The 16,083-nt window shown below is 35.4% G+C and overlaps 1 protein-coding gene and 1 pseudogene across 1 annotated transcript; both read left to right on the top strand.

The window, feature by feature from the left end:
* Positions 1-6,215: 6,215 nt before the first annotated feature.
* Positions 6,216-7,151, top strand: LOC113427464 (olfactory receptor 12D1-like). Its single transcript, XM_026689978.2, has one exon. It carries the CDS (start codon positions 6,216-6,218, stop codon positions 7,149-7,151), a length of 936 nt encoding a protein of 311 aa, XP_026545763.1.
* Positions 7,152-12,943: 5,792 nt separating this feature from the next.
* On the top strand, positions 12,944-13,833 carry LOC113427461 (olfactory receptor 12D1-like; annotated as a pseudogene).
* The last annotated feature ends 2,250 nt before the right edge of the window (positions 13,834-16,083 follow it).

Below are 16,083 nucleotides of genomic sequence, written 5' to 3'. Positions count from 1 at the left end.
AACTTGGAGGTCTTCTGATCCAACCCCTATACCATTTCAGACAAGTGGTTGTCCAGTCTCTTTGTAAAAGTCTCCAGTGACAGAGCAAGCTGCCTGAAGGCAAGCTGTTCCATTGGTTGATTGTTCTTACTATCAGGATTTCCCCCCTTAATTCTAGATTGGATCTCTCCTTGCTTAGTTCCACCCATTGTTTCTTGACTTGCCTTCTGGTGCTTTGAAAAATAGGTCAAACCCCTCTCTTCTTTGTTATAACCCTTCAAATATTGAGACATTGCTACCATGTCTTCCCTAGTCCTGCTTTTCACAAGAACAGCCATACCCAAATCCTGCAGTTGTTCTTCATATGTTTTATTGCAACTGCAACCAAAACCCAATCCACAAAAAACCACAAATCCTTTAAATATCGATATCCCCATCCTCATTAAAGAAGCCATTGAGCATGAACGGAAATGACCAAATGCCATCTTATTTAGTCTAGTGGTCAATGACAATGATGACATCACCAACGTTCAAAACATCATCAGGTAATATCAAGCATCAACCATCTCCCCTGATGAAATACTTGATATTTCCTGTGTCGGTCCTGAGCTCAAAAATAAAGACGGATTGATGTCCCCATGCCTCTGCAGGGTCATTTGCAAAAATGAATCAAGCAAACTCAAATTTATCTTCTCAATAAATTCACTCGCAAAAAGAAACAACAACCACAAGAACTGTTGTCTACAAGATCATAGTTGCCTTTTTTGAAGTTATAATTGGGGATCCCATCGTTATGATGATTTTTGTGAGGACGTATGTTGAGACAGAAGTCAATCAGGTTGTGGTCACTATTGGAAAAGGGTTCTTTAATTTGTATTCCATAAATTGAAATCAAACTATTGCAGAAGATGAGATTGAGGCAGTAGTTATGTCTAGTATTGTTGGTTACTAGTTGTTTTTTCATCTTCATCTTACTAAGCATTGCCATATTCAACATTATATTTGTCTGTGAGACATGGTTAAATGTATCTTTCCCAGACTCCATTACTATTGTAAGAGAATATCAAGTTTATCAATCTGATCATGAAACCTGTAGAGGAGGTGGAGTTGCTATATTCTATAAAAAGTCTCTAAATCTAAAAAAAGATTAAAATTATACAAGAGCTTGCTCTTCCCGAAACCATCATCTGTGATCTATCCTTAAATACCTCAATCTGCTTCTTACTTTGCTAGTGATCCCCTGACTATGATATAACTCATGCAAACAAACTAACTTCACCAATGACATGGGTGTGGACTCTTGTCCACACCCTCTTATTTTCCTTGGTAACCTCAACTTACCTCTTCTAAATTGGACACTAAATGAATGTACATCTGAACCCATTCATTCAACCCTATGCAATGCCGTTACTATGCTGGGACTGGATCAATTAGTATATAACAACACCAGACTAAACAACTGTCTCGACCTCATCTTTTGCAACAGCTCAAACTCAATTTAGAAATACAGGAACCATTTTCAAACAGTGACCATAGCATGATTGACTTTTGTCAAAATTTACACCCACTACAAGAGGATCATAATGATGGATCTCCAAAATACAATTTTAAAAAAGCCAATTATGAACTCATAGCTGCCAACTTATCACCTCTTGATTGGCACATTCTGTTCTCTGACTCTAACACTACAGAAGAACATTATAACACCTTCTTGCTTGAACTTGAAAGAGTCATTAAACTACATGTTCCATTAATAACCCCCCTAAACAAAAAAACAATTTACCCAAAATAATAAGAAAACTTCAGTCTAAAAAAAAAATCCTTATGGCATAAAAACAAAACTAAATACATAACTAACTTTAAAAACCGATACAATACCTATGCCATCAGATAAAGGCAGAATGCATCTATTACCACTGCAAGCAAGAGGAAAATCTACGCATAAAATCCACCTGTGTCTTCTATAACTTTGTAAACACCAAACTTAAAGTCTCAAAAACCATTCCACCTCTAAAAGGTCCTAATGGGAAAGACTATAGTGAGGAAGCTGTTAAGGCAAACCTCTTCAACACGTTCTTCAGTTCAGTCTTTGTTAACAGTAATGGCTCATGCCCCTCATTTCCTAATCGTACAACAACTAACTGCAACAATCTACAAATTGAAGATAACGTAGAAAATGCACTACACCACCTTAAACCATCCTTATCTATTGGCCTGGATGGGTTATGTGCTTTCTTCTTTAAAAAAGCTCTCCTCTACCATAGCAGAACCACTAAGCATAATATATGAGTTATCATTCAGAACCAGCTCTTTACCAAACTTATGGTCTTCAGTAACGGTCATCCCTATTTTCAAAAAAGGTGATCCTTGCTTGGTTGAAAACTACAGACCAATCTCATTGTGTTGTCTTATGTGCAAAGTTATGGAATCCATTATTAATCAATGCATTACCTTCTACCTAGAGTCTAACAACTTACTCTCCAATAAACAATTTGGTTTCAGAAAAAAATTGTCCTGCAATTTGCAACTTCTACACTGCAAAAACATATGGACTACACTTCTCAACCAGGGTAAAGCAATAGATGTAATTTACATTGACTTCTGCAAAGCATTTGACTCAGTGGTACGTGACAAACTACTATTAAAATTAAATTCTTACGGCATTTCTGGATCCCTTCACAAGTGGATTACTGCCTTCCTGACAAACAGGCAACAAATAGTAAAAATAGGAAATGCCCTATCAAACCCTGCACCAGTTATCAGTGGTATTCCACAAGGGAGTGTTCTAGGACCCACACTCTTTACACTTTATATAAATGACCTTTGTGATCACCTTATTAGCAACTGCATCCTCTTTGCTAATAATGTAAAACTATTCAACACCACTGTCAATGCTACTGTCCTTCAAAAAGACCTTGATTATGTATCTGAATGGTCTAACAATTGGCAACTCCAAATATCTACCAACAAATGCTCTGTCCTACACATTGGTAAAAAAAATCTATATACCAAATACAATCTAGGTGGATATGATCTTGTTGATGAACCTCACTTTGTCAAGGACCTCGGAGTTCTCATATCGAATGATCTAAGCACCAAAGCTCACTGCAACAGTATTGCCAAAAAGGCTTTAAGAGTTGTAAATTTAATTTTACGAAGCTTCTCCTCTGGTAATACTGTTTTGCTAACTAGGGCATTCAAAACCTTTGCTAGTCCAATACTTAAATACAGGTCCACTGTCTGGAATCTGCACTGTATATCTGACATAAATACAATTGAGTGAGTCCAGAAATATTTTACCAGAAGAGTACTACATTCCTCTGTTCATAACAGAATATCCTACAACACCAGACTTGAGATTCTTGGCTTAGACAACCTTGAACTACGCCGACTAAGATTAGACTTAAACATAGTAAATAAAATCATATGTTACAACATCTTACCAGTTAATGAATATTTCAGCTTTAACAACAACAACACTAGAGTACACAATAGATATAAACTAAATGTAAACCACTCCAAACTCGATTGCAGGAAGTATGATTTCAGCAACTGAGTGGTTAATGTCTGGAACTCACTTCCTGATTCTGTTGTCACCTGCTCAAACCCCCACTCCTTTACCCTCAAACTAACTTCTGTTGACCTCACCCCATTCCTAAGATGTCTTAAGGGGTGTGCATAAGTGCACAATCGTGCCTACCATCCCTGTCCTATTGTCCCCAATTATTAGTTCCTATTTCTTGTATTTAAACTTATGTTTATTCTTGTTTCTGTTATATTGTAAGCTTTTGAGAAATAAAATAAATAAATAAATAAAATAACATTGTTTTAGTCTCCAGTCCCCTAATCATTTTTTTCCTGCACTCTTTCAAGAATCTCAAATATTTTTTATAATGTGGTCACCAAAACTGGATGCAGTATTTCAAGTGTGGTATTACAAAGGGTTTATGAAGTGATACTAATACTTCATATTATTTTGATTTTATCCCTTTATAAATGAAGCCTAGAATTGCATTGACTTTTTTGGCTGCTTCCATATACTGCTGGATCATATTTAAGTGTCCATTAGGACTTCAGGATCCCTCTTACAGTTACAGATACTGAGCCAAGTTTCACCTCATCTGTACTTAAACAATTGGTTTTTCTTGCATAACCTTACTTTTCTCTATATTGAATTTTGTTTTGTTATATAGAACAAAATATACTTGAAGATGCATTCTATACAGGCCTAGGATGAAAGTGAAAGTATGTGATACAATATACAAAAAGAACAAAAATTTGCTTGCTTTGTTTTTGTTTTAGTTATGTTTTCTATGAATTGTATAATGGCCATGGCCAAATGCTACAGCAGATCCAAAATGAGTAATATTCAGCTATTAATTCTTCTTAAAAATGCCAAAGACATTAATAAGTCCACATCAGAAATAAAGTACTGAAGAATGTCTTGATTTGAGTGTTAAAAGAGAAGAGTTTGAGCACTATTACAGTATAATGCTTTGGCAGAAAATCCTCAGCCTTTACCAAACTGAAGCAGACACCCCTCTGCATTATTAATTAGATGAATAAATTGAGCCACAAATAGAACAGATTTATCCCCACATGAGCACATTGCTTCATCAATTTCTAATTTTCTCCCAATGGTAGCAAAAAAAAATTATAAACCAAATGAATGAGGCAATTCACAAATCATTCAGAACACATTCTGATATGAGTTTTGATTTCTTGCCTAATTCTAAGAAGTTGATTTCTTAGCGCTTAAGCAACTTTTCAGTTTTAATTAATTTGATATAAAGTTTCCTTAAGGTAAGAACTATCCCAAAATCTTATAGTTGTTCAATATTGGCATTTTATTAAAAGCTAAGAATTGTCTATCTGATAGATATTATCTATAGGCAATTTATCAAAGGATCTTAATTTGATCTACTGTATATTTTCCTTTCATTGTGAAATGAAAATGCAAAAACAAGTATTTTTTAGATACGATTGATAGGTGAGTGAATATAAAAATATAATGGTAAGCAGGAGATGAAAAACTAACTCTTATTAATCCATCTCTCTATTTGTATATTTAGCTAATTCTAATATGATATCCCTGAAGAGTTCTTTGTTCTCAAAGAGTATTTCAGAAAAATCTTATGATTATTTCAGCCTAGGCTTTCCAGACAGAGGCATTCCATGAGAAGGAAGGCCATTTATTGAGAGAATTAAAATTTTAAGATTAAAACATATGTTGCCAAATTATTTTCAACCCTGTCTACTATATTGTATGAACTTAATCTGTATGAAGATATGTATGGAATTAATATGTAACATTGAAAATATAACAGTGTTTCTTATCTGCCTAGTGCTGGCCAGTTTCATGTGATTCTCCATAAAACAGGCTTAGAAATATAATCTGTAATGTACAATGTAGGCTTTACCCTGTTTACAGTCAATAGAATGGCCCAGAATTGGACTTGAGATTGATCAGTGGTATGGAAGTACTGATAAACAATTTAATATGAGATTATAAATGTCTATTTCATTTTCTGGGTTTGGACAATATTCTTTGCAACAACTGTGTTTATAGAAAATTCAAGGCTCAAATAAATCACATTTACTATCCTAGTTCATCTACCATGATAAGAAAATGCTTTTATTGCAAAATATTGAATTGAAAATGATCCTACCCAATTTTAAACAAGTTTAATATTTTATACAAATAGCACATTCTGTGAAGACACGTTGTGTTTTGAAAGGAATGAGAGCACCAGATAATTAATTCAAATGTGAGTACAATTACACTTTATTTTTGTGGCACTGTTCACTAGAAACAAATGTTCTCTAAAGCAGGCATTGTATATAAGCATCTATGGTTTGGACATGTGTTGCCCAAAAGGAGAAACCTTATATTATGAATAAGAATAACAAATGAAAAGAAGTGCTTTGGGGTTTGATAGACAGGATTTAGAGACGGGAAAGTACATGCATGCAAAAAATTCTGTATACTTGTTTAAAACTTTGCTTTGCCAAGTAAAGTATAGGGATTCCAAACTGTCTACTCCATGGAAACAAACACAGGGACTCACATACAAATTTAATGGTCGTAGGTATATTGGAGATATTTTTCTACAGAATGAATTTAAATAGATGATTCATGATTGAATAGCAACATCTTCTAGAAAATGATTAACATTGCCATATTAGGTACAGTAATGCTTTCTCAAATCACTAACTTTTTTTCCCTATTTGCAGAGATGAAGAACAGGACAGAAGTGTTCATTTTTCTGGGTCTAACAAAGGACCACAGGCTACAACAGGTCTTCTTCACATTTTTCCTGCTGTTCTATGTAGCCTGTTTATTAGGAAATGGGGCCATTCTGGGAGTCACCTTGGTTGAGCCTCGTCTCCACACACCCATGTATTTTTTTCTGGGGAACCTTTCTTGCTTGGATATATGCTACTCTACTGTGACTGTGCCCAAAATGCTAAGCGGCTTCCTTAGAAAGAATCAGTCAATCTCCTTTATTGGCTGCCTCACTCAATTGCACTTTTTCCACTTCCTAGGCAGTAGTGAGGCTGTACTGCTGGGTATCATGGCATATGATCGATACGTAGCTATTTGTCATCCTCTGCGTTATACTGTCATCATGAGTAAATGGGCTTGTATTACTCTAGCTGGGACCACATGGGCTGCTGGCTTCTTTCATGCCTTGATGCATACAGTGGTGACTTCTCAGCTATGGTTCTGTGGCCCTAATCTTATTGCACATTTTTTCTGTGACATTAAACCCCTACTTAAATTAGCTTGCAGTAGCACAACCCTCAACCTCATCCTGCTGAAACTTGTCACTGGTTCTATTGCTCTGAGTCCTTTCTTTTTCACACTTCTCTCCTATTTTTACATCATCTCCTTCCTCTTCTTCAAGGTTCAGTCATGGCGGAACCGTTGGAAAGCCTTTTCCACCTGTGTATCCCATCTGAGTGTGGTGGCCATCTTCTATATTCCAGTACTTTCCAACTACATGGTTGCTTCTGCTAGTGATTCTTCTGAAAATGATATGATCATTTCTGTATTATACAGTATAATAACACCTGTTTTAAATCCTCTGATCTACACACTGAGGAATCAAGAAGTCAAATTTGCTATAAGAAAGATTATAAACAAAAATCTTCATTTTGAAAGGGATTAAATGCCTGTATCTTTGAAAATAAAGGAAGTGGTGATTAAAATTTTTAAAGCATTCTTATAGTTTGAATCCACCCATCCAAATTCTTTCCATACCCTTCCTTCATTAATGTCATGTTATAATGACTCAGGGTCCAACTCCAGGGCTTTCAAATGCATTGTTACATTAAACTAAATGTTTTATTCCCATTTCTTTGGTAAATTTGTACAACTGATCATTTTAATTTATTTGCACATAGTTTTAAAGATTTATTTGGCACTTACCCCAATTCTAGACCTACATGTTTAATAACTGAAGAAAAAAATACATTGTAAAAAGCATTGCAAAGTTTCTTGACAGAACATTTTTTACATTTTAGAGATACAAAATGGTGCTTATAAATTTCATTCTTGATTGTTCACATTCTTATCAACTTTGTAACTTATATATTCTATAGCCGTGATGGTGAACCTATGGCACGTATGCCGGAAGTGGCACACTGAGCCATCTCTGCTGACACACGAGCCATCGCTGTGGATCAGATTCATTGTGCATGCATGCGTGCCTCCTGCCAGCCAGCTCATGTTGTGCATGCGCGGGGGGTGGGGCATGCATGGGAGATGCATGCACATGCACAAAGATATGGGTTGCATGGGGGTGCACATGAATGCACAGAGGGACAGGGGTTGCACATGCATGCGTAGAGGTGTGGGGTGCGTGGAATCGTGAGTGCATGCGCGAAGGCATAGGGGGTGGGGGGTCATTCACACATTGCATTATGGATGAGAGAGGGAAAGAGAAGCGTCACTCGTGGCAAGAAATCAGTACAGATAAATGCTTTTTCCATACCATTTAAATTGTATTGTGGATTTCTTATTTTATTTTTATTCTACCATTGCATTAAACTTTTAACTACTTGCTTCCTGATTGTATGGATCCTCCCTCCCTCTCTCCTTCTCTCCCTCTCTTTCCTCCTTTCTTTCACTTTCTAGTCAGTCCTGACTCTTGAAACTGCATGAAAAAGTTGCTGCAGATTTCTTAGAAAAATATTTAATGTGACATCTGAGAAATAATGTTTGGTTCAAGGTCATTCAATTTGCTTCATACCTAAAGTAGGACTAGAACTCTATCAGTTTCTAGCCCAATACTTTTAATCACTTCTAATCTTGTATGAACCATAACAAGTGCAAAGTCAATCAACTAATTTATAAATCATTTAATCACCAACATAGTTTCACTCCACTTTTTAAAAATAAATAAATGTGGAAGCATTTTATAATTAGGTTACTAAATTTAGAATGATGAGAAAAAGAAATACAATGTAGATTCATGCACTATACCACTTTGAGCCCCTTTAAAAAAACCACAGATTTTGTTTTGATCTATGTATTTGAAGAATGTGATTACCTATAACAGAAAGATGAATAATATTGTGCTTGAAAGTGTACACTTAGGCAAGAAAAACCAAAAGTATACATATAGACTGGGTGAAACCAGGTTCAATAGCAGTAACTGTGAGAGGGATCTTGGAGTCTTAGTGAACAACCAGCTAAATATGAGCCAGCAGTGTGCAGCAGCAGCCAACAAAGCTCATGCAATCCTAAATTGTATTAACAGAGGGATACAATCAAGATCAAGGGAGGCCTTAGTAAGACCACACCTAGAGTACTGCATCCAGTTTTGGTCACCACATTATAAAAAAAGATGTTGAGACCCTAGAAAAAGTACAGAGAAGAGCAACCAGGATGATTAGGGGATTGGAGACTAAAACATACGAAGAACGATTACAGGAACTGGGCTTGGCTAGTCTAGTAAAGAGAAGGACCAGGGGAGACATGATAGAGGTCTTCCAATATTTGAGGGGCTTCCACAGAGAGGAAGGGGTCAAGCTATTTTCTAAAGTCCCTGTAGGCGAGACAAGAAATAATGGATGGAAACTGAACAAGGAGTGATTTAACCTGGATATAAGGAGAAACTCTCTGACAGTGAGAACAATCAACCAATGGAACACCTTGCCCTCAGAAGTTGTGAGAGTGCCATCCCTTGAGACTTTCAAGAAGAGATTGGACTGCCATTTGTCAGAAATGTATAGGGTCTCCCTCTTGGGCTGGGGGTTGGACTAGATGACCTACAAAGTCCCTTCCAACTCTGATTATCTGTTATCTGTTTCTTGCCTTGAACTATAATCAGATTATTTCATGCATGCTTAGTCCTTATTACTATATCAAATGATACTTTCAAGAATCACCAGCTTGTATATTTCCTGTATAACTTTTTGCTGAAAATAAAAAGAGATTCATTTTAACATCTGGGGAAATAATAAATTTATCCATTAAATTATTGTTAAATAATTGGCTACATGAATTATATGCATAATTTAATTCAATAAATGTATTCCTTCACAACCATTGGTAGTTACTTTTTTCCCTAATGGCAAGAAATGAAGTTATAAGGCAAACATATTTTGCAAAGATGAAAATCATTCAGGATACTTTCTATAAAGAAGGTTGATTATTTGCATCTCTTCTAATTACACCCTGTTGTTTTCTTTGACTCTTGGGTAAATTTATCTTCAGTTATAATTTCCTCTTATTTAGTGAGAAAGATGTCTCATTAAGGTATGAATTATTTAGATATTTCACTTACTCAAAATATTACTCAGGACATATGTTTGACAAATTATTTTACCTTTAAAAATAATATACAGGTACTTATTTTTGAGACAGGCAAATATATGCTAAACATGCCTAAACAATAAGGAAAAAAAGCAAGATATGTGAACATCTAATATATATTAATCCAGGTGGTATTAGCTGTATGATATAATTATTGTTTTGACAACACAAAATTTTTGATATCCTTCTCAACTTTCCTGATTGACAAAGGCATTGCCAGGGAAGAAATATGGGTATATTTTGAAAAGTTCTGCAGAGATTTTATTTACCAGTTTTGATTGTTGGCTTAAAAAATGAAATATTGCATAGCAAGCATTTTATTTATTTATTTACTTATTGATTGATTTATTGATTTCCTACCTTTTTAGCATTTTTATAAATAATTCAAGGTAGCAGACATGCCTAATATCCTTCCTCCTCCTATTTTCCCCAAAATGTAAAAATCTATCTTGTAAAGCAAATAGGACATTATACTTGCTGCAGTGAATCTACTCTCAGCAATAGTAGTTTGCTACCTTTTTAGATATTCATACAGACAAAACAACATCATGCATACCTCAGTTGGCGAGGAACTGAGGGTATGTGTGTTAGTTTTGATTGTGATATGAAACCATTATTGTAGGAGAAGGACAGTGTCAGATATTACATCTTAAAGAAGGATCTTTAAAATAACGCAGGAAGAAAATAAAAGGGAAAAAGAAACATGGAAATGGGATTAACAGCTGGCAGCTTTCATAACATGCCAACAAAATTCTACAGCATAATCATGTATAACAGGTTCAAAATATCTTGCATCTTATAATTAATCTCTAGCCTTTCATGATGTCTAAATAAATTCTCAATATTTTCATGATTTTGTTTGGTTCTTTAATAAGGTGGACTGTTTGTTTCAATGTCTGATGACAATGTTTCTCACTGATTTATTTTTATCGGCAGAATAGCATATTGCTGGGATAAAAACATTGATGATTGAACAAAAAAACTAAAGAACCACTAATGAGCACTAAAAGTGCATCTCAATTAATAAATAATTTCATAATCTGGAAACCTAGACGACTATGATCTAAAGAGAACAAAAACCAGAATATTAACCCAGAAATAATTAGTATAAAATTAAAACTAGTTGAGGAGGTCATTTTTCTCCTTCCATAGTCAACAAAATCATTCTACTATTTCTGCAAAGTGGCAGAGGAAAATACATATTTTTAAAATATATGTTTAGGATGACACCATCATTTTTGCCATTGTAGATCTGTCACAATGGCATCATCAGCAAAATTGTGTTTTTCTTTATCTACATATCTGTGTCCTATCATTCTGTCACTGTCATGCTCAGAAGTGAGATGGATTTAAAGTAGCTGAAGTTTAATGTTCTATAAATTTATTTATTTATTTATTTATTTATTTTGTCAAGTGATTATAAGATAACAGGTATAAGCATAAGCATGATTATGAATAAATGAAATGGATATGAATAAAAAAAGAAACAATAGGACGGGGATAGTATGCACGTTGGTGCACTTATGCACACTCCCTACAGACCTCTTAGGAAAGGGGCGGTCAATAGTAGACAGTCTAAGGTTAAAGTTTTTGGGGTTGGGGAAGAAACCACAGAGTCAGGTAGAGTATTCCAGACATTGACCATGTTGCTGAAGTCATATTTCCTGCAATCAAGTTTGGTGTGGTTAACCTTGAGTTTGTATCTATTGTGTGTTCTTGTATTGTTATGGTTGAAGCTAAAGTATTCATTGACAGGTAGGACATTGCAATGTATAATTTTATGTACTATACTTAGATCAGACTAAAGGCATTATAGTTCTAGATTTTCTAGGTCTAGAATTTCAAGTCTGGTGGCATAAGGTATTCTGCAATAAGTAGAGGACTCTTCTTGTGAAGTATTTCCAGACTTTCTCAACTGTATTAATATCAGATATGTAATGCGGGTTCCAGACTGATGAGCTGTATTCAAGTATTGGTCTAGCAAAAGTTTTGTATGCTCTAGTTAGTAGTGTGATATTACTTGAGAAAAAGCTATGCAGGATAAGGTTAACAACTCTTAATGCCTTTTTGGCTATGTAATTACAGTGGGCTCTAGCACTTAGATCATTAGAGATGAGTACTCCAAGATCCTTTACAGAGTTTGGATCATCAACAAGGACTTGACTATTCAGATTGTATTTTATTTTCTGATATTTTTTTTGCCAATATGTAATACAGAGCATTTATTTGTTGAGATTTGAGGTTGCCATTTGTTTGATCATTCTGATACATAGTTGAGGTCTTTTTGAAGGGTAGCAGTATTTTCAGTGGTGTTGAATAGCTTTACATCATCAGTGAAAAGAATGCAGTTGCTCTTAATATGATCACAGAGGTCATTTATGTAGAGTATGAAGAGAGTTGGTCCTAGAACACTGCCTTGGGGGACACCACTGTTGACAGGTACAGAATTTGATAGGACACTCCCAATTTTGACCATTTGTTGTCTGTTTTCCAGGAATGCTTCTATCCAGTTATGCAGGTATCCAGAAATACCATAAGATTTTAGTTTTAGGAGTAGTTTGTCACATATCACTACATCAAAGGCTTTACAGAAGTCTATATAAATTGTGCCTATTGCTTTGCCCTGATCAAGTTGTGTAGTCTATATGTTTTTGCAGTGTAAGAGTTGCAGATTATAGGATAGTTTTTTTTTCTGAAACCAAATTGTTTATTAGAGAGTAGGTTGTTTGTCTCTAAGTGGAGGATAATGGATTAGTTAATAATTGATTCCATGACTTTACAGGTGATGCAGCAAAAAGAGATTGGTCTATAATTTTCAAATAGGCTGGGGTCTCCTTTTTTGAAGATGGGGATGACTGTGGCTTGTGACCATAGGTTTGGCAAGGAGCTGGTCCTGAAAGATTTTTCAAAGATTATGCTTAGAGGTTCGGCTATGGCAGTAGATAGCTTTTTTAGGAAGTAGGCACATATTCCATCCGGTCCAATAGATAGAAATGGTTTTAGATTGTGTAGTGCTTTTTCAACATTGTCTTCTGTAAAATCGATATGTATTAGATCATTGTAGTTGTCTATGGTTTGACTAGGAATATTTATCTGTAATTAACATCTCATTTTTGTTGCTGTTTTCTTTCTTTTTTAGTGATGGGAAACCAAACAGAAGTAAATATATTCATCTTAATGGGTTTGACCAGTCACTCCAATTTTCAGTGTCTTCTATTTACAATCTTCCTGCTTTTGTATTTGGCTACATTAGTATGGAATGGTGCTATTATTTTTATACTTTTATCTGTACCACACCTTCACACTCCCATGTATTTTTTCCTTGGAAATCTTTCCTGCCTTGATATTTTCTTTTCAACAGTCACTGTACCAAATATGCTAGCTGGATTTCTTTCAGAGTTGCACACAATATCTTTCAAGGGCTGTATGGTCCAGCTGCACTTTTTCCATTTCTTGGGAAGTAGCGAAGTCATTCTCCTTGGAATCATGGCTTATGACCGCTGTGTTGCAATATGTGATCCTCTGCGGTACATGGTCATCATGAGAAAAGAAATTTGTCTCCTAATGGCAGCAGCTGCCTGGTGCACTGGATTTTTCCATGCCTTGATGCATGCAATGGTGACTGCTCACCTCCCCTTTTGTGGATCAAATCACATTGAACACTTTTTCTGTGACATCAAGCCTTTGTTGAAACTGGCCTGTGATAGCACATACATTAATCTTATGCTCCTCAGTATTGTGACCACTTGTATTGTTATGGGTCCTTTTATTTTCATACTCCTCTCCTACCTCTATATTATTACTTTCCTTCTTGTAAAGGTTAAGACACGAAGTGGTTGGCAAAAAACCTTCTCTACCTGTGGATCCCATCTAACTGTGGTGGCTTTACTTTACATTCCTGTATTGTTTAATTATATGATTCCCACTGTGGGTAATTCATCAAACCAGGATATGATAATAACACTCATATATAGTGCAATTACCCCAGTTTTAAACCCACTTATTTATACACTGAGAAATCAGGAGGTTAAACTAACAATGAAGAAAATGTGGAGAAAAAAACAACCCTTTTTTGGTTAATAGAAATTTTGGAAAGATATTGCAGCTATGATGGTTCAGTATCACAAGTGGACCTTCTATCATTTCCTAAACTAGAATTCTTCAAATAAACTCTTTTAATTATTTGAAATTCTAAGGAATATAAGATTCTCACAAGCCTCATTTCTTAATCACTTTTAGATAAACTAATCAACAGCTAAAAAGAGGTTTTCTGAGGATAAAAAATTCACTTGATGAACTATTTTTTTCTGAATTAAAAAGAAATAAAGAAAAAATAAAGACTTAAAAACATTTGTCAAAAAAACTTAAAAAGTAGTCAATGTTAGAAAATTTAAAATAGGCTTGACAACTCTATGCTGCATTGGGTTATTATTTCAGAAATATTTATTTATTTTAACAGAGAACCAGAATAATCATGTGTGGGCAAAAAAGCAGTGGGAGCAGAAGTGACTGCTGACTACCTACTGGTTTCCACACTGAAATTCTTTGTGGAAAGTTGACAGGTAGCATCAGAAATCTTCTGTGCTGTTCCACTCTCATGCCCCTACATGTTTAGGAATCTTTAGTGAAGATTCTGAATTAATATTCCCCAGAAATTCCCTTCACCAACAAACAAAACACTTGCAATGAGTTCAAGGCAAGGCAAGTATACTGAGTCAAGGTAAGCCCTTGAAACCAAGACAAGTCCCCAAATCCAACACAAGTTCAAATACAAAGGTTGAGCCCAAGAAGCAAAGCTAAGTCTACAAAGTCAAAGCAAATCCATGAGTAATAGACAAGTCCAGAGTCTGTGAAACATTATCTAAATCTCAAGGCAAGAGTCACAAATACAGGAGCACACACAGCCAGGAAACTGATACATTGTTTCCAGGATTGTTCCCCTCCTTTCATTGCTCTAAATAGCTAGCTCCTGGTGCAGACCATTAAGGAGGTGGGGGATGAGGTTGCTAACTCATGGGTAGTCAGCCTGACCTCCACTGCACTTGCCTTTTCTCTGATCTGTGGGTTCCCAGATCAGGTAGAGAAGGCAGTTCCCCTTCCTCACTGCTGACTGGCTACATCTCCCCATCTGAAGCCTCAGGGCTGTCTTTTAACCATCCCACTCTCTGCCAGCTGCTCATCTGGTTGCTTTTGTTGAGGTAATTCCCCGTTAGGAGAATGAGCGCATACAGGGAGACGTATAGAGTAGTGTTTGAATAATACACACACAGCATACAGATACACTGTACAGTAAATGTAGGTTTTTACTTCCAGAAAGGTTTAAGCAAAGTCCAAAATAAGCAATCCAAAATCATTCACAAGTTAAATCAGTCAGTTTTCAATCCAGGGATAATCCAAATATCAGAGTCCAGTGTCAAAAAACAGTTCAGTAACAGACTTACATTAAATCCAGTAGTATCAGTCAATTAGGAAAAATGGAGGAACGACAATACTTTCCAACAGAAGGAAACAGAGAGACTTACTCACACTCTCTTCTGAGACTAAGGCTAAACAACCCAGGTTTCTGGCTCCATCTTATGGCCGTTTGAGAAACCACACCTACTTACAGTTTTGCATTTTCTTAAAGATACAATTTTAAAATGTTTATCCTGGTTTATATATTTCTAACCGAAATACCTGTTAGGTGACTTATATTCCTAACATTCTCCCCTTTTGGGAAAGTCAAAAAAATACAACCTTACATTCTAAGTCCATAATCTTCACAGCTAGCCTTATGCTTTATAGAGCCTTGGGCCTTTGTAAAATGATCTGCTATATTGTTTTCTGACATACAGTATTCTAGCTTAATCATTTTACTTTGCACACATTGTCTCACATTTAAATATCTTAAATCTGTGTGTTTCATTCTTGTTTTAACAGCAATATTTGAAGCCATCTGTATTGCTGATTGGTTATGTTCATAAACAACAATAGGATCTTTTACATCATTTCCCATATCAATTAATAATTGCTTATACAAAACTAAATCTGTACATAATAAAGACAAACATGAGAATTCAGCCTCCATTGTTGACAAACTTAGATGTTTCTGTCTAATAAACCTTCATCCAATCAATGCTTTTCCCAATAATACAGCAGTACCCGATGTAGATTTTCATGTATTTATGTCTGTAGAAAAACTTGTATCAGCATATGCAGTTAAATTCAGTTCATCTTTTGGCTCCAAATACAATGCATAATGCATTGTTTGTTTCAGATATTTTAACACACATTTAGCAGCT

Source organism: Notechis scutatus, chromosome Z (assembly GCF_049901735.1).
Source record: "Notechis scutatus isolate UNSWTSFEM ecotype Mainland chromosome Z, rNotScu1.2, whole genome shotgun sequence".
Classification (NCBI taxonomy): Eukaryota; Metazoa; Chordata; class Lepidosauria; order Squamata; family Elapidae; genus Notechis; species Notechis scutatus.
Note: the sequence above shows the minus strand (reverse complement) of the source record. Positions and strands in the feature narration are given on the sequence as shown.